Source organism: Callorhinus ursinus, unplaced genomic scaffold (assembly GCF_003265705.2).
Source record: "Callorhinus ursinus isolate GAN/ISIS: 27379988/994484 unplaced genomic scaffold, GSC_fseal_2.0 scaffold5, whole genome shotgun sequence".
NCBI lineage: Eukaryota > Metazoa > Chordata > Mammalia > Carnivora > Otariidae > Callorhinus > Callorhinus ursinus.
In genome coordinates this window covers 18,255,009-18,275,647 of record NW_027397067.1, presented here as the reverse complement: position 1 = coordinate 18,275,647, position 20,639 = coordinate 18,255,009, and the positions used below count along the sequence as shown (strand labels likewise).

The 20,639-nt window shown below is 36.2% G+C and overlaps 1 protein-coding gene across 2 annotated transcripts in view; it reads left to right on the top strand.

The window, feature by feature from the left end:
• The window catches only part of PPP1R42 (protein phosphatase 1 regulatory subunit 42), a 64,499-nt gene that overhangs the window by 14,176 nt on the left and 29,684 nt on the right, over positions 1–20,639 (top strand). For both annotated transcript variants that reach the window (XM_025870695.2, XM_025870696.2), the window contains exon 5: positions 518–634. In XM_025870695.2, coding sequence (XP_025726480.1) covers positions 518–634 — 117 coding nt within the window. The remainder of the gene's footprint in view (positions 1–517; positions 635–20,639) is intronic.

The following is a 20,639-nucleotide window of genomic DNA, read 5'->3' as shown; positions in this document are numbered from 1 at the left end:
ATGAATAAATAAATAAAAAGTCTTAAAAAAATTAAACCAGATAATCTTTTAGTCATTTTTCCTATTTAGAAAAACAGACAAAAACTATTTCTTCCTATGTAAGTATAAATCTTAGTGATATTTAACACAAAATGATAATTTCCTTAAACTGAAATAAGCATTTTTCTACACTGTGTTATCATTTGTTTATGGGGGCATCTTTTCTCTTTCTTTGCTTCTTGATTCCTGGCTTCTTTTTTCTATAAATTTCTTTTATATTCTGGAAGAGGAAAATCAGACTTATGAAGGAAATTTAGACAAAAATAATAAGTCATATCACAATTACTAAAGTCCTTAAAGTTGTGTCTGAAAAAAATATAGCATAAAAACAAAATCTCCATGGCTTTTAATTTTCTTGCCTAAAGAGCAAAACAGCCTGAACTGATAAATCTTAAATTTTTCACAGATTAAGATTTCTGGTTCCTATATATAGCATTTAATTAGACTATTTACTAATGCTAATTTATTTTTCTTACAGAAATCCCTCTCTATATTGAATATCAGCAATAACAATATTGATGACATAAAAGACCTAGAAACACTGGAGAATCTTAATCAGCTCATAGCAGTTGACAACCAACTTCTGCATGTAAAGGTAGTGTAAAGAAAACTATTTTTAAAGTACTTACACAAAATTGTGATTAAAAAGTACTTATTTTTCTAAATACATATAAAATTTATTACTTTAAAAACTATTCTGGATTAACTCTAAAACTAGCATATGAGTCTCTACTTCTTACTATATTTATTTGCACAACTCTGCCCTTTTATCTCTTCCATACTCCAATACCTCCACCCCTCACCAACAGAAAGAGGTTTTTCTGAGAGGGAAATATGTGCTTTTCCTCTCTGTATTATTTTTCCATCAAATGTTTCCCTCTAGAGACTAGATTTCTTACAACTTAATTCTGATCTCCCAATGAATGAATTTCTAGTAACTGTGATTAGACCTGAGCTCTCTCCTGGCTGCTCCTCCTTGGGCAGGTATCTGGATCTTGAACTTACTCTAATTTGCACTAGCTATATTCATGGCATGTTATGTCATATCATACTGTATTCATTCAATTATTTATTCATTCAAATATGTACTGAGTACCAACATGTCTGTCAGACAGTGTACTATTCTGTGTAGATCAGGGGAAGGAAGGGTACAGTCCTGGGGCTCAGAAAACCTACAGTCAGCAAGTAACAGGACTACAATGTGATTCTGTTTCCGTAAGTATTGTGGTGGCACTAACTCAGTCTGTGGCTAGAGAAGGCATCCTGGAAACAGTCATCTGTAAGCTGAGCCACTGCCATGACCTCACAGTTTCTGGTATGGCAATGGGGGTGGGCTGTGGTATAATTTCCTTACCTGGAGACACAGGAGCAACGAAGAGCTTCTTTTCCCCATAAACAGAGCTCTTGTTTTCAAAACTACTTCCTATCCACTGACCTTAAAAAGCTTCCCCTGACTTGTTTACAAATTCAGATCTAGTACCTAGTTAGTCCCATAACTACTATAAGCAGTAGACAATTACAAAACTATTACATGTATTAAACTACAAAAGAAGTCCCCAAAATACCCAAAATGCCACTGAACAATCAGGATGGATGTTTAAAATAAAAAGACCAATAAGGAAGCATGACTCGATTAATTGTTGCAACTTACAACATGAAGGATATAAGAAGTTCATGGGATAAATTCTGCATTCAAAAATATTTTAAGTTTTAGACTGCTCTTCTAGATTTTTTCCCCACTGGGCATTTTGTATTCATGAGAATTATTTAATTTTCCTATGATTTTGCAGTATTTGTATGAATAATATGATTTTGTGATAGATCGACAGCCTTATATGAAATACACTATACATGCATATGATCCTCATCAAAGTGACAAAGCCTGGTGTCTAAGTTTTTGTTAAGTAGAGAAGACTTGTGCTGTGTATTACATTCCCAATTCACCACATGGAAAATGGGAACAGAGTGGCCAAGCACAGAAGCTCACTTTTCCTGGGGAGAGAAAAGTGGAGAATTCCAGTCTCCCAAATTGGCATCAATCTTAAGTGCAGTATAAGTATTTTTCCAAAATGTTTTTGTAAGCCAGGTTCTACACACAATGCCTGGTAATGAGTGGTGAATATATTTTAAATGATCTGATCAGTTGTTAATTATAACTACCAAGATTCATTTCAGTTATTGTCATTCTTAAAGCCTTATTCTATTATGCTTTTTTAAAAGATTTTATTTATTTATTGAAAGAGAGCAGGAGCACAGGTGAGAGGGAGGAGAGGCACAGGAAAGGGGAGAGAGAGAAGCTCAAGAAGATGCAGCACTGAGCTGGAGCCCAATGTGGAGCTCGATCTCACAACCCTGAGATCATGACCTGAGCCAAAATCAAGGGTTGGATGCTTAACCAACTGAGCCACCCAGAAGCCCCTCTATTATGCTTTTAACTCTGAACAGAAAATCAAAGTTTGATAACAGGACAAAAATGCTAGCCTCCAAATGATCCCAAAGGAAGTTTTTCTGAATGACATTAAGACCAAGCTACTTCACCCACAGTGATTCTTAGGCTATGTTAATGTTGCATAATCAGGATAAATGTGTAACCAAAATAAATACTTTTATTATTATTGATTATTCAGCCGAATAATAAATGTCTAAATAAACAAACCCTTATTTTTTAAGACTGAACTCAATGTTACCTCCTCTGTGTAGTTTTTCCTGAACCCATCCCAATCAAGTTAATCTACTAAAAATATTTATGATATTATATGTGCCAGGCACTGCTCTAGGCCTTCAGAAAAAGTTCTAGGCACTGAGGATACCATGATCAAGACAGACAGGGTTTCTACCCTCAAAGAGTTTACATTAAAACGAGACAGGGGAGGGAACAGTCAGAAAATAAATAAGCAGAGATTATGAAAAAGGCTATGAAGAAATTAAATAGGATGACATAATAGAAAAGGGGTCAGTAGATATTTTAAATCAGATTATCAAAAAAGGCCTCTGAGGGAATGACATTTATGCTGAGATCTGAAGAATGATAAAGAACAAATCTGTGCAAAGAGCTAAGAAAAGAACATGCCAAGCATAGGGAACAGCAGATTTAAAGATTCTAAGTATCCTAGGAACAAAAAAGAGACCAATTTACTGTGATAGGGACCCCACTGCCTAGCTCGGTCTCTAACACATTGTAAGTACTCAATAAATAACTGTTGAATGAGGGGCACCTGGGTGGCTCAGTTGGTTGAGCGTCTGCCTTGGGCTCAGGCCCTGATCCCAGGGTCCTGGGATCGAGCCCTGCATCAGGCTCCCTGCTCAGGAGGGAGACTGCTTCTCCCCTTGCTCGTGCTCTCTCACTTGCTCACTCTGTCTCTCAAACAAATAAATAAAATCTTTTAAAAAAATAAAAATAAAGAAAAAGAATGGGTTGCAAGAATAACAGCAAAGAGATCAGTTGGGAGACTACTGCAAAGGTTAAGAAAAGATGGTTGCTTGGAGATGAAAAGGAGTGGATGGATTGGAGGTATGTTTTTTTATTGAACCTATGGGACTTACTGAGTAGGATGCACAAGAATAAAGGAAAAAGAGAAGAATCAAGGATGAATCCTTGTTTTTTGTGTGAGGATCTGGGGAGACCATGGTAGCCTTTAGAAGTTGGGAAATACAAGGGAAGGAATAAAGAATTCCTTCTATTGAAATGCCTATTGGACACTGAAATTGACAGGAGAAGATAGGAAAGTTTTAGAATCAACAGTATTAACAGGATATTTAAAGCTGTGACTCTGGGTGAAAGACAGTAGGGATAGAGACTAGATAAGGCCAGAAACACTCCAATATTTAGAGATCATTTAGATGAGAAGGCACTGGGAGACGTCAACAATGAGAAGACAAGAAAAAGAAGCTTCAAGAAAGAGGGAATGGCTCCTTGCATTTGATGCTGTTGAGAGGCTGACATGAGGGCAGATAACACATTGACAGAAATCCACTGGATTTGGCAATAGTGAGATTATATCTGATCAAGTATCATTTTTTTGCATATTTCAGAAATGGAGTGCTTTAACAGCGCTTTGCACTTTTTTCTAACCAAAGCCACATGAACCTCTTAGGAGTTTCTTTCCATGTTATGGCTTGAAAAACTTCAGGTTTTTCATGAAATACTTCTCCATACCTGAAACTTCAATATATAACAGGACAAAAATGCTAGACTCCAAATAAGATGAGATGAATGAAGAAAAAATTAAAAAGATTACCTAGATAGAATACCTTAAAAAATAAAGTTACTGGGCACAGGTTTAATTTGTGAATAAGTTGAACCAGAGAGACTGTGGTTCAAAAATCACAGCAAAATTTAAAAGAGGATAGAAGAAATTAAATATTCAATACAAACCTTAAATGATAAAACTTTATAAGTGTCCAAGAAACAACAAAAGAGAAAAAATGGAAAATAAGCAAGTAAAAAAGAAATGTAGAGAATTAATTCAGGAGATCCAACATATGACAAATAAGAGTACAAGAATCAGAAAATAGGAAAAAAGGGAAAATTATATTTAAAAATAATATAATGGGCCATGATGTATTAACCAAAACAAGAATCATCACACGCGCACACGCGTACACACACACACACCAGAAAGCCAGATAAAATATGTGAAACAACTTTTTCAGACACTAGACTAGAGGTGCACAGGACTGTGGACCCTAAGAGAAAGAAAACAAACAAGGTAAGATCTCTAATTATTCCAGCTTTCTGCCTGAAGGCACTTTCCAGACCACAATGCAGGGAGGGGAATAGCAAACAAGTGCCATGAAAATGTCAATCACAACTGGAGAAAAGTCACTCAAGAAAAAACATCTGGAAATGACAATGGAGGATGGAATTAGAAGACAGGACTATTAAAAAGCTATTATAAATATGGTCTAGAATTTAAAGACAGCATGAACACAAACAGAAAAGAAAGGGAAGATGCAAAGAAAAAAGTAACTTTTGGAACTGAAAAATGGATCTAAAATGAAAAATTAACTGGATGGGATTCAAAGTAGATTAATCATTAAAGAGGGCACTTGTTGTGATGAGCACTGGGTGTTGTATGTAAGCGATGAATCACTGAATTCTACTCCAGAAACCAATATTGCACTGCATGTTCACTAACTAAAATTTAAATTAAAAAAGTAGATAAGATATTACAGAAGAAATTATCAGTGAACTTAAAGCCATAGCATTAGAATTACTGAAAATTAGAGGTACAGAAAGTAAAAACACTAAAAAATGAACAGAGCCTCAGTGGCTTGTGGAATATAACAAGCATTCAAACATGTATGTAAATGGAGTCCTAGGAGGAGTAGGGACAATGCTGGGGACTAAATGTTTGTGTCCCTTTAAAATTCATAAATTGGGGGCACCTGGGTGGCTCAGTTGGTTAAGCGACTGCCTTCAGCTCAGGTCATGATCCTGGAGTCCCAGGATCGAGTCCCAGGATCGAGTCCCACGTCGGGCTCCCTGCTCAGTGGGGGTGTGCTTCTCCCTCTGACCCTCTTCCCTTTCATGCTGTCTCTCATTCTCTCTCTCTCTCAATTAAATAAATAAAATCTTTAAAAAAAAAATAAAATAAAATTCATAAATTGAAACCTGATCCCCAGGGTGATGGTATTTAAAGGTAAGGCCTCTGGGAAATAATTAGGTCTTGAGTGAGGCTGGAGATCTCATGAATGGGATTAGAGTCTTTTTAAAGAAGAGAAGGGATCACGGCTTTCTCTCTTAGCCATGTGAGGATACAATGAGAATGCAGGCATCTACAAACCAGGGAGAATGCTCTCACAAGATCATAGTATCTGCCAGCACTTTGATCTTGGACTTACCAGTTTCCAGAATCATGAGAAATCAAGCTTGTTGCTTAAGCCATCCAGTCAATAGCATTCTGTTATAGCAGCCCAAACAAAGAAGAAAGCAGAAAATAGCTTTGAAAAAGTAGTGGCTTCAAAGTATCCAGAATAGTCAAAACCTTCCTGAAAAAAAACAAAAACAAAAACAAAAACCCCACACTGAAGGATTCACACTTTCCTATTTTAAAACTTACTACAAATCTGTATTAACTAAAGCAGTGTGGCATTGTCATAAGTATGAGACTGGAATCCAGAAATAAACCTTCACATTTATGTTAACTGATTTTTGACAAGGACACCAAGACAACCCAATGAGCAAAGAATAGTTTTTTTTTAAAAGATTTTATTTATTTATTTGAGAGAGAGAATGAGATAGAGAGAGAGCATGGGGGGGGAGGGTCAGAGGGAGCAGACTCCCTGCTGAGCAGGGAGCCCGACGTGGGACTCGATCCTGGGACTCCAGGATCATGACCTGAGCCGAAGGCAGTTGCTTAACCAACTGAGCCACCCAGGCATCCTTCTTTTTTTTAAAGATTTTATTTATTTAAGAATAGTTTTTTCAATAAATGGTGCTGAGATATTTGGATAGCTGCATATAAAAGAATTAAGTTGGATCTCTTCTATAACATAAGCAAAAATCTATTCAAAATTGGTCAAAGATTTAAATATGAGTTAAAACTACAAAACTCTTCGAGGAAAACATAGGGATAAATCTTTATGACTTTCTATTAGACAAAAACTTCTTAAATACAACACCAAAAGCATAAGCAATAAATAAATAAATAAATAAATTAGACATCAGCAAAATTAAAAATTTTTATACTTCAAAGAATATCATTAAGAAAATGAAAAAGACAAGCCAACAGACTGGGGGAAATATTTGCAAATCCTATAACTGATAATAGACTTGGTGTCCAGAATATATTAAAAAAAACTCTCATGACTCAATAAGAAAAAGACAAACAATCCAATTTATAAATGGGAAGAGAACTTGAATAGATATTCTACAAAGAAGATATAGAAATGGATAATATGCACATGAAAAGATACTCAACATCAATAGTCATTAGGGAAATGTAAATCAAAACCACAATTATACACCACTTCATACCTGATAAGATAGCTATAATTAAAAAGATAGATAATAACAAGTGTTGGCAATAATGTGGAGAAATGGGGCACCTGGGTATCTCATTCAGTTAACTGTCTGACTCTTGGTTTCAGCTCAGGTAGTGATCTCAGGGTCCTGGGATCAAGCCCCATGTTGGGCTCTGCACTCAGCACGGAGTCTGTTTCCAATTCTACCCCCAACTCCCACCCCTCTCCCCCACTTCTGTGCTTACATGCACATGCGCTCTCTCACACTCTCTCAAATAAATAAAATCTTTAAAGATTATCAATTTTTTATTTTTATTTATTTTTTTAAGATTATCAATTTTTTAAAACAAAAATAACCACAGATCATGGGTTAATGATATGTAAAAGTAAAATGTAGAATAACAATAGCAAAAATGACAGGGAGGTAGGAAATGGCAGTATACTAAGGTTACATATGAAGTGATGTCATTATTTGAACAAAATGTGCGTATTTAAGGATGATTGTTCTAAACCCTAAAGCAACCACTAAAATAACAAGGATATTTATAACTAGTAAGTCAGTCAGAGAGAGAAAATGAGATGCAAAAATACGGGGGAGCAGGAAAGGAGGAAAAGGGAACAGATAAGACAGATAGCAAGATGGTACTTTAAACTCAGTTTTATTGGTAATTATATTAAATGTAAATAGTCTAAACATTCCAATCAAAAGGCGGAGATGGTAAGACTGGATTTTGAAAATCCAATCACATGCTCTCTGCAAGAAACACACTTTAAATATAAATATATATACAGGTAAGAAGTAAAATTACAGGGAAATATATACACAAATAATAAGATTAGAAAGCTGGAGTGGCTATATTAAGCTAGAACAGATTTCAGGATAAGAAATATTACCAGAGATAGATCGGGAAATTTTATAATGATTAAGAAGTGCCAATTCATTAAGAAAACATTACACTCCTCAATATATATGTACCTAATAACAGAGCTTCAAAATGCAGAAAGCAAAAATTGGCACAAGGGAAACAGACAAATACATAATTAAAACAGAGATTTCAACACTCTCTCTAAGTAGCCAATAAATCAATAAGGATATAAAAGATCGGTACAACACAGCCAACTGAATTAATCTAATTGACTCTCAGAACATTCCACCTAAGAACAGAAGTTGGAATAGTCACCAAAATAATCCATATGCTGAGCCATAAAGCAAGCTTCAAAAACTTTAAGGAACTGAAATTTTGCAGAGTACGTTATTTAACCACAATGGAATTAAATCAGGAATAAAGGAAAGAAATCTTTAAAATCTCCAAATGTTTGGAGATTTAAAAACACACTTTTAGGGGCACCTGGGTGGCTCAGTTGGTTAGGCGACTGCCTTCAGCTCAGGTCATAATTCCAGGGTCCTGGGATCGAGCCCCACATCAGACTCCCTGCTCGGCAGGAAGCCTGCTTCTCCCTCTCCCACTCCCCCTGTTTGTGTTCCCTCTCTCACTGTCTCTCTCTGTCAAATAAATAAAACCTTTAAAAAAATAAAAACATACTTTTATTATTTTAAGATTTTATTTATTTATTAGAGAGAGAAAGAGAAAGCAGAGGGAGGAGCAAAGGGAGAGGGACAAGCAAACTCTGTGCTGAGCACAGAGCTCAACATGGAGCTCAGTCTCAAGACCCTAAGATCATGAGCTGAGCTGAAACCAAGAGTTGTACACTTAACCAACTGAGCGACACAGGCACCCCTAAAAACACACTTTTAAATAACCTCTGGGACAAAGAAAAAAATCACAAGGAAAATTAGAAAATATTTGAACTGAGTGAAAGTGAAAACAAAAGTTTGAAAATTTGTGGGATGCAGTAGCATATTGCTTAGAGGGAAATTCATAGCTTTGAACGCCTCTATTACAAAAGAGGGAAAATGATCTAACTTCCACCTCAAGAAGCAAGAAAAGTAAATGCAAATTCAATTCAAAAGAAGGAAATAACAGCAGAAATCAATGATAAAGAAATATAGACTGACTACAGAAAAATCAATGAAACCAAAAGCTGACTCTGAAAATATAAATAAAAGTAATCAATTCTAGGTGGGCTGGTAAGAAAACAAAGAGAGAAGACACTACCAATATCAGAGATGAAAAATATGTTGCTGTAGTTAAAAGAATAATAAAGGAATGCTGTAAAGAACTTTATGCCAATAAAGTTGACAGCTTAGGTAAAACGTAAATTCCTTGAAATACACGAATTAGAAGAAATAGAAATTCGATATAGCTCTGTATCTATTAAATACTTATAAATAAAAACATTTCCACAAAGAAAACTCCAAACCCAGATGGCTTCGTTGATACACTCTATCACACACTTAAGAACCAAATTATACCAATCCTACACAAACTCCTTTAGAAAACAGATAAGCAGGAAAAACTTCTCAACTCATGTTATCAGGCCAACATTATCCTACTATCCCCAACTTTACAAGAAAAGAAAATACAATGAATGAAATAAATGAAAACACTATCCCTCATGAACACAGAAACACAAGTCCCTACCAAAATATTAGCAAAACCCAGCAATATATAAAAAAGATAAGCCAGGGCGCCTGGGTGGCTCAGTTGGTTAAGCGACTGCCTTTGGCTCAGGTCATGATCCTGGAGTACCAGGATCGAGTCCCACATTGGGCTCCTGCTCAGCAGGGAGTCTGCTTCTCCCTCTGACCCTCCCCCCTCTCATGTGCTCTCTCTCTCTCTCTCAAAACAATAAATGAAATCTTAAAAAAAAATAAAAATAAAAAAGATAAGCCATAATGACCAAGTGAGATTTATTCTAAGAATGAGATTGGTCCAACATTCAAAAATCAATGTAATTTGGGATGCCTGGGTGGCTCAGACAGTTAAGTGTCTGCCTTCTGCTCAGATCATGATCCCAGAGTCCTGGGATCGAGTCCCACAACGGGCTGCTTGCTCAGTGGGGAGCCCGCTTATCCCTCTGCCCCTCCCCATGCTCATGCTCTCTCCCTCTCTGTCAAATAAATAAAATCTTTTTTAAAAAGTCAATGTAATTCACCAAACAAAATAAAAGAGAAATATGATCATCTCAACAGAGACACAAATGCATTTTTAAAAATTCAACACCCATTTTGATTTTTAAGACATTCTCAGCAAACAAATTGAAGGGAACTTAACCTGATAATTGGCATTCATGTAAAATCTATAAATAACATCATAACTTATGATGAAAGACTAAATGCTTTCCTCCTTGAGACTGAGAATAAAGCAAGGATGTTTAATCTACTTTATAGTAGAAGTCCTGGCCAAGCAATAAGTCAAGAAATGAAACAACATTCAGTTTGGAAAGGAAAAAAGAAAAGTATCTTTACCAGCAGACTACATGATTTGATAAATATAAAATCATAAAAAATCTACAAAAAGCTATTAGAACTTATAGAATAAATTTAGCTATGCTATAGGAAACAAGTTCAATATGCAAAAATCAGTTTTCACACACTAGCAATAAACAAGTGGAAAATGATTTTTTTTAAAGATGCCATCCACCATTCATGTCAAAAAAACATGAGATACATAAGGATAAACTTAAAATATGTGCAAGGGCTGTACAATAAAAACTACAAAATACCATTGGGATAAATTAACAAAGAACTAAATAAATGGAGAGAAATACCATTTTCGTGGATTGTAAGATTATATTTTTTTTCTTTGTAAAGATTTCATTTATTTATTTTAGAAAGAGAGAGAGACAGCAAGAGAGAGAACACAAGCAGGGGGAGTGGGAGAGGGAGAAGCAGGCTTCCTGCTAAGCAGGGAGACCAATGCGGGGCTTGATCCCAGGAGCCCGAGATCATGACCTGAGCTGAAGGCAGACACCCAACGACTGAGCCACCCAGGTGCCCCTGGAAGACTATATTCTTAAGGTGCTAACTCTTTATAAATTAATCTATATATTCAACATAATCCCAATCATAATCCTTGCAGAATTTTTTAAGGAAATTGACCAGTTGATTCTAAAATTTATGTGATAATGCAAAGGACCTAAAATACTGAAACAATATTAGCAGAAAGAATGATGTTGAAGAACTCTACCTGATTTCACGACTTGATTGTTACAATAATCAAGACACTGCATTAGTGACATAGGATGGACACAGATATCAAGATTTATAAAGAAATCACATATGTTCAACTGATTTTCTTACACGGGTTCCAAGATAATTCAATGAGGATAAAGTTTTCAACAAATGCTGGTGGGACCACTGGATATCAAAATAGAAAAAGTGAACCTTCACCCTTCATATCATATACAAAATTCACTCAAAGTGGATCATATCCAAATTTAACTGCTAAGATATAAAACCGCTAGATAAAAAACATAGATTAAAGAGTTCTTTAAAGAACTCAAACACAAAGAACACAAAAAGCAAGACCCATAAAAACTGTTAAACGGGACTTTATCAAAATTTATTTTTTTTAAAACTTCTGTTCTTTGAAAGATAATGAAATGGTAAACCACAGGTGGAGAGAAAATATTAGCTATCATATATGTAACGAACAGTTGTTATCCAGAATATATAAAGAACTTTTGAAACTCTATAGTAAGAAGACAAGCAACACATTTAAAATGGGCTAAAGATTACAAAAAACTTTATAAAGTAACATATGCTAATGTAAATGAATACAAGAAAAGTACTCAAATCATCATTCAGCAGGGAAAAGCAAATTAAAACCAAAATGTGATTCCACTACAATGGCTAAAATTAAAGACACTGACAATACCAATTTTTTTAGTTTTTATTTAAATTTTGATTAACATGCCATACAATATTGGTTTCAGGAGTAGATTCAGTGATTCATCACTTACAACATCCAGTGCCCTCTTTAATACCCATCACTCATCTAGCCCATCCCCTACCCAGCTCATTCCATCAGCCCTCATTAAGAGTCTCTTATGGGGTGATGGGCATTAAGGAGGGAATTTTATGTTATGAGCACTGGCTATTATATGCAACTGACGAATCACTAAATTCTACCTCTGAAAGTAAAAAAAGAAAAAGAAGAAGAAAAAAGTCTCATGGTTTGTTTCCCTCTCTCATTTTTTTTCCCCTTCCCATATGTTCCTCTGCTTTGTTTCTTAAATTTCATGTGAGTAAAATCATATGGTATTTGTCTTTCTCTGACTGACTTACTTTGCTTAGCATAATACACTCTGGCTCCATCCATGTCATTGCAAATGGCAAGATTTTATTCTTTTTTTATGGCTGAGTCATATTCCATTGTATATATATACCACATCTTCTTTATCCATTAATACGAATTTTTTATTCAATTAATTAACACATAATGTATTATTAGTTTCAGAGGCAGAAGTGATTCATCAGTCTTATATAATACCCAGTGCTCATTATATCACATGCCCTTCTTAATGTCCATCACCCAGTTACCCCATTCTCCCACCCCTCCTCCAGCAATTCTCAGTTTGTTTCCTAAGATTGAGTCTCTTATGTTTTATTTCCCTCTCTGATTTCATCTTTTTTTAGGCCCTATGATCCTGTTTTGTTTCTTAAATTACACATAGGAGGAGATATGATAATTGTCCTTTCTCTGATTGACTTATTTTGTTTAGCGTAATACCCTCCTGTTCCATCCATGTCGTTGCAAATGGCAAGATTTCAATTTTTTGATGGCTGAGTAGTATTCCAGTGTGTGTGTGTGTGTGTGTGTGTGTGTGTGTGTGTGTGTGTGTGTACCACATCTTTATTCATTCATCTGTTGATGGACATCTGAGCTCTTTCCATAGTTTGGCTATTGCAGATATTGCAGCTATAAACATTGGGAAGCAGGTGCCCCTTTGGATCACTACATTTGTATCTTTGGGGTAAATCCCTAGCAGTGAAATCATTGGGTCATAGAGGGTACGTCTATTTTTAACTTCTTGAGGAAACTCCACACTGTTTTCCAGAGTAGCTATACCAGCTTGCATTCCCACCAACAGTGTAGGAGGGTTCCCCTTTCTCTGCATCCTCGCCAACACCTGTCATTTCCTGAGTGGCTAATTTTAGCCATTCTGACTGGTGTGAGTTGGTATCCCAGTGTGGTTTGGATTTGTATTTCCCTAATGCTGAGTGATGTGGAGCATTTTTTTCATGTGTCTGTTGGCCATTTGTATGTCTTCTTTGGAGATATGTCTGTTCATGTCTTCTGCCTATTTCTTGATTGGATTACTTGTTCTTTGGGTGTTGAGTTTGATTAAGTTCTTTACTGATTTTTGGATACTAGTCCTTTATCTGATAAGATATTTGCAAATATCTTCTCCCATTCTGTCGGTTGTCTTTTGGTTTTGTCGACTGTTTCCTTTGCTGTGCAAAAGCTTCTTATCTTGATGGAGTCCCAATAGTTCACTTTTGCCTTTGTTTCCCTTGCCTTTGAGATGTGTCTAGCAAAAAGTTCCTGCAGCTCAAGTCACAGAGGTTGCTGCCTGTGTGTTCTCCTCTAGAATCTTGATAGATTCCTATCTCACGTTTAGGTCTTTCATCCATTTTGAGTCTATTTTTGTGTATGGTATAAGAAAATTGCCCAGTTTCATTCTTCTATATTTGGCTGTCCAATTTTCCCAACACCATTTGTGGAAGGGACTTTTTCCACTGGATATTCTTTCCTGCTTTGTCCAAGATTAGTTGACCATAGAATTTAAGATCCATTTCTGGGTTCTCTATTCTGTTCCATTGACCTGTGTGTCTGTGTTTGTGCCAGTACCATACCGTCTTGATGAATCAGCTTTCTAATAGAGCTTGAAGTCCAAGACTGTGATGCCATGAGCTTTGATTTTCTTTCTCAACACTCCTTTGGCTATTCGGGGTCTTTTCTGGTTCCATACCGATTTTAGGATTCTTTGTTCCATTTCTGTGGAAAAAAAAGTTGATGGTATTTTGATAGGGATTGCACTGAAAATATAGATTGCTCTAGATAGCATAGACATTTTAACAATATTTGTTCTTCCTATCCATGAGCATGAAACATTTTTCCATTTCTTTGTGTCTGCCTCAGTTTCTTTCATGAGTGTTCTATAGTTTTCTGAGTACAGATCCTTTGCCTCTTTGGTTAGGTTTATTCCTAGGTATCTTATGGGTTTTGGTAAAATTGTTAATGTGATCAACTCCTTAGTTTCTCTTTCTTCTGTCTCATTGTTAGTGTATAGAAATGCAACTGATTTCTGTGTAGTGATTTTACATCCTGCCACTATGCTGAATTCCTGTATGAGTTCTAACAATTTTGGTGTGGAGTCTTCTGGGTTTTCCACGTAGAGTATCATGTCATCTGTGAAGAGTGGGAATTTGACTTCTTTACCAATTTGGATGCCTTTTATTTGTTTTTGTTGTCTGATTGCTGAGGCTAGGACTTCTAGTACTATGTTGAACAACAGTGGTGAGAATGAATATCCCTGCCATGTTTCTGACCTTAGGGGAAAAGCTGTCAATTTTCCCCCATTGAGAATGATATTCGCTGTGGGATCTTGATATATGGCTTTTATGATATTGAGGTATGTTCCCTCTATCTGTACACTCTGAAGAGTCTTATCAAGAAATGATACTGTACTTTGTCAAATGCTTTTTCTGCATCTACTGAGAGTATCATATGTTTCTTGTCCTTTCTTTTATTAATATAGTGTATCACATTGATTTGCAGAGGCTGAACCACACTTGCAGCCCAGGAATAAATCCCACTTGGTCGTGGTGAATATCTTTTTAATGTACTGTTGGATCCTATTGGCTAGGATTTTGTTGAGAATTTTGGCATCCATGTTCACCAGGGATATTGGTTTGTAATTCTCCTCTTTGGTGGGGTCTTTGGTTTGGGAATCAAGGTAATGTTGGCCTCATATAATGAGTTTGGAAGTTTTCCTTCCATTTCCATTTTTTGAAACAGCTTCAGAAGAATAGATATTAATTGTTCTTTAAATGTTTGATAGAATTCCCCTGGGATGCCATCTGGCCCTGGACTCTTGTTTGCTGGGAGATTTTTGATTAGTGCTTTAATTTCCTTTCTGATTATGGGTCTGTTTAGGTTTTCTACTTCTTCCTGGTTCAGTTTTGGTAGGTTATATGTCTCTAGGAATGCATCCATTTCCAGATTGCCTAATTTGTTGGCATATACTCGCTCATAATATGTTTTTATAGTTGTTTGTATTTCTTTGGTAGTGGTTGTGATCTCTCCCCTTTCATTCATGATTTTATTTATTTGGGTCCTTTCTCTTTTCTATTTGATAAGTCTGGCCAGGGGTTTATCAATCTTATTAATTCTTTCAAGGAACCAGCTCCTAGTTTCACTGATCTGTTCTACTGTGTTTTTGGTTTCTATTTCATTGATTTCTGCTCTGATCTTTATTATTTCTCTTCCCCTGCTGGGTTTAGGCTTTATTTGCTGTTCTTTCTCCAGCTCCTTTAGGTGTAAGGTTAGGTAGTGTATTTGAGACCTTTCTTGTTTTGTGACAAAGGCTTGTATTGCTATATACACTTCCCTCTTAGGACTGCCTTTACTGAATCCCAAAGATTTTGAACAGTCGTGTTTTCATTTTCATTTGTTTCCATGAATTTTTAAAGTTCTTCTTTAATTTCCTTCCTAATTTCTTCTTTAATGAATGAGTTGACTCATTCATTCTTTAGTAGAATGCTCTTTAGCCTCCATGTGTTTGAGTTCTTTCCAAATTTCCTCTTGTGATTAAGTTACAGTTTCAAAGCACTGTGGTCTGAAAATATGCAAGGAATGATCCCAGTCTTTTGGTACTGGTTGAGACCTGATTTTCGACCCAGTATGTGATCTATTCTGGAGGATATTCCATGTGCACTTGAGAAGAATGTGTATTTTGTTGCTTTAGGATGGAACACTCTGAATATATCTGTGAAGTCCATCTGGTCCAGTGTGTCATTCAAAGCCCTTGTTTCCTTGTTGATCTTCTGCTTAGATGATCTGTCCATTGCACTGAAGGGGGTGTTAAAGTCCCCTACTATTCCTGTATTGTTATCAATGTGTTTCATTAATTTTGTTACCAATTGGCTTATATAATTGGCTGCTCCCACGTTAGTGGCATTAGTATTTACAATTGTTAGATCTCCTTGTTGGATAGACCCTTTAATTATGATATAGTGTCCTTCCTAATCTCTTATTACAGTCTTTGGTTTAAAATCTAATTTGTCTGATATAAGGGATGGCCACCTGTGCTTTCTTTTGATGTCCATTAGCATGATGAATGGTTTTCCAGCCCCTCACTTTAAATCTGGAGGTGTCTTGGGTCTAAAAATCAGTCTCTTGCATACAACATATCAGTGGGTCTTCCTTTTTTATTCAGTCTCATACCCTGTGTTTTTTGACTGAGGCATTTAGCCCATTTACATTCAGGGTAACTACTGAAAGATGTGTATTTAGTACCATTATACTACCTGTAAAGTCACTGTTTCTGTATATATTGTCTCTGTTCCTTTCTGGCCTATGTTACTTTTGGGCTCTCTCTTGGCTTAAAGGATCCCTTTTAATATTTCTTGCGGGGCTGGTTTAGTGATCACAAATTCTTTTATTTTCTGTTTGTCATAAAAGCTTTTTGTCTCTCCTGTTTTGAATGACATCCTTGCTGGATAAAATATTCTTGGCTGCATATTTTTTCTCTTTTAGCACCCTGACTATATCATGACAGTCCTTTCTGGCCTGCCAAGTCTGTGGTAGGTCTGTTGCCAGTCTAATGTTTCTACCCTTGAAGGTTATGGACCTCTTGTCCCGAGCTGCTTTCAGGATTTTCTCTTTGTCTCTGAGATATGCAAGTTTCACTATTATAAGTCGAGGTGTTCACCTATTTTTATTGATTTTGAGGAGGGGTTCTCTTGCCTCCTGGACTTGAATGCTTGCTTCCTTCCTCAGATTAGGGAAGTTCTCTGCTATAATTTGCTCCAGTATACCTTCTGCCCCTCTTCCTTTCCTCTTCTTCTGGGATCCCAATTATTCTAATATTGTTTCACATTATGGTTTCACTTATCTCTCAAATTCTCCCCTCGTGATCCAGTAGTTGTTTATCTCTCCTTTTCTCAGTATCTTTATTCTCCATCATTTTGCTTTCTAGATCACTAATTCTCTCTTCTGCCTCATTTATCCTAGTGTTTAGAGCCTCCATTTTTATTACATCTCATTAATAGCCTTTTTAAAATTTCAACTTGATTATATTTTAGTTCTTCTGACATCTTACTCATATTCATACTGATTAGGTCCCTGGCAGTCAGTACTGCCTCTTGTTCTCTTTTTTGAGGTGAGTTTCCCATCTTGTCATTCTTGGAGAAAGTGGTCGTTTTTCTATTCATAGAGTTGCATCTATTGTTTTCTTAGATCTCCGGTTGAGTTCACAGGTGTTCTAAATTATTTAACAACTATCAAGCTGAATTCCTGGGACCAGAGGAAACTAAGGTCTCCAACTCCTCTGCCATCTTGGACTATCTCCTCCAACCCCATTAATACCAATTTTTTATTGGATCTGGAGCAACTGGGTTTCTCATTAATTGCTGAGGAAAATCTAAAAGGTACATCTCTCTGGAAAATAGTTTGACAGCTTCAGGGCACTTGGGTGGCTCAGTCATTAAGCATCTGCCTTTGGCTCAAGTCATGATCCCAGGGTCCTGGGATCAAGCCCCACATCAGGCTCCCTTCTCAGCAGGAAGCCTGCTTCTCCCTCTCCCACTCCCCCTGCTTGTGTTCCCTCTCTTGCTGTGTCTCTCTCTATCAAATAAATGAATAAAATCTTTTTAAAAAAGGAAAATAGTTTGACATTTTCTTATAAACTTAAATATGTACTTTTTATTTATGTAAATAAATATGATTCAGCAACCCCATTTTTATGTATTTACCCAAGTGAAATAAAAAGCTATGTTCACTCAAATATCTGTATGCAATTCTTTATAATAACTTTATTTGTAATTTTAGAAACAACCAAGTTTCCCTCAAATGGGCAATAAACAAACTGTATTCCATACCATGGAACATCTCCCAACAATAAAAATGAATGAACTGCTACTGATGCATACAACATGGACAAATTAAAAAATATTATACTGAGTGAAATAAGACAGACAAAAAAGTGTACATACTGTATGATTCCACTTATATGAAACTGCTGAAAAGTAAAAACAAATGTATATAGTACCAATTATATCAATAGTTGCTGAATGGGAATGGGAAGAGGTTGACTGGAATGGGCTACGAGTGAATCTTAAAGAATAATGAAAACATTCTCTCTTGATTATAGTGATTGTTATATGAATGTATAGGATTTAGTCTTTTAGTGGATGCATACTGTATGTAAATTACAAATCCATAAGGTTAATTTTAAATATTGGAGGAACTTCCAAAACCAAAGGACATGAATTGACAGAATGAAACTGTCTCCCAAATGCCAGCACAGTGGATGGAAAATGACCCACACTGAGGTGCATCCTTAAAAGTTTTTAGGACACCAGGAATAAATAGTTCCTAATGAATTTGACAGAGAAAAAAGGATAATAATACAAAGAATCAAAATGGAATCAGAATTACAGACGTTTCTATCTGGAACACAGTAGAAAAATGCCTCCAAAATTTTGAGATAAAAATCTTCTAAATCTAGAATTATATAGTCCATGAATTTTTCAATCAATTATGAGGTATAAAATATCTTTGAACATGCAAGCTCTAAAAAAACTTATGTCCCTTTCTCAGGCACCTTTGAAGAATGAGTCTCATCTAAACAGGACAGAAAACTAAAAAGAGGGAAGACATAGGATCCAGGAAACAGGAGAAAGTCAAAAGAAATTCCCAGAATGAATATGAAGGAAATCTAAAGTGAAGTCTTAAAACAGTATCTACCAGCCCAGGTTATAATAGGGTGAATTGGTGATAAATACATAGAAAAATAAGCAAATAATCAACCAATTTTTAATTCCAGGGACAATAAAAAGCAATCATAGTACATTATGTGATTTAACTTTGAACAATATTTAAGTGAGCTTAATTATGTAGTCAATAAATACTAACCATATCAACAATTTTATTTTTTTAATTTCTTTCTTTCTTTCTTTCTTTCTTTATTTGAGAGAGAGAATGAGATAGAGACAGAGAACATGAGGGGGGGAGGGTCAGAGGGAGAAGAAGACTCCCTGCTGAACAGGGAGCCCGATGCGGGACTCGATCCTGGGACTCCAGGACCATGACCTGAGCCGAAGGCAGTTGCTCAACCAACTGAGCCACCCAGGCGCCCCTTTAATTTTATTTTATTATGTTATGTTAATCACCATACAATACATCATTAGTTTTTGATGTGGTGATCCACAAGTCATTGTTTTCGTATAACACCCACTGCTCCATGCAGTACGTGCCCTCCTTAATACCCATCACCGGGCTAACCCATCCCACCACCCCCTCCCCTCTAAAACCCTCAGTTTGTCTCTCATGGTTCATCTCTCCCTCCAATTTTCCCCCCTTCATTTTTCCCTTCCTTCTCCTAATGTCCTCCATTTATTCCTTATGTTTGTTTTGTTGGCTGTTTCCTTTGCTGTGCAGAAGCTTTTTATCTTGATGAAGTCCCAAAAGTTCATTTTTGCTTTTGTTTCACTAGCTTTTGGATGTATCTTGAAAGAAGTTGCTGTGGCCGATGTCAAAGAGGTTACTGCCTATTTTCTCCTCTAGGATCTTGATGGATTCCTGTCTCACACTGAGGTCTTTCATCAATTTTTAGTTTATCTTTGTGTGTGGTGTTAGAGAATGGTCGAGTTTCATTCTTCTGCGTGTGGCTGTCCAATTTTCCCAGCACCATTTATTGAAGAGACTGTCTTTTTTTCTATTGCATGTTTTTTCCTACTTTGTCAAAGATTATTTGACCATATAGTTGAGGGTCCATATCTGGGTTCTCTATTCTGTTCCATTGGTCTATATGTCTGTTTTTGTGCCAGTACCATGCTGTCTTGGGGATCACAGCTTTGTAATATAGCTTGAAATCGGGCAACGTGATGCCCCCAGCTTTGTTTTACTTTTTCAACATTTCCTTGGCGATTTGGGGTCTTTTCTGATTCCATACAAATTTTAGGATTGTTTGTTCCAGCACTTTGAAAAATGTCATTGGAATTTTGATCGGGATGGCACTGAAGGTATAGATTGCTCTGGGTAGCATAGACATTTTAACAATGTTTACTCTTCCAATCCATGAGCATGGAATATTTTTCCATCTTTTTGTGTCTTCTTCAATTTCTTTCATGAATGTTCTGTAGTTCCTAGAGTATAGATCCTTTACCTCTTTGGTTAGGTTTATTCCAAGGTATCTTATGGTTTTTGGTGCTATTGTAAATGGAATCGTTTCTCTAATTTCTCTTTCTACAGTTGCATTGTTATTGTATAAGAAAGCAACTGATTTCTGTGCATTGATTTTGTATCCTGCCACATTACTGAATTGCTGGATGAGTTCTAGTAATTTGGGGGTAGAGTCTTTTGGGTTTTCCACATAAAGTATCATGTCGTCTGCAAAAAGAGAGAGTTTGGCTTCTTCTTCTTTGCCAATTTGAATACCTTTTATTTCTTTTTGTTGTCTGATTGCTGTTGCTAGGACTTCTAGTACTATGTTGAACAACA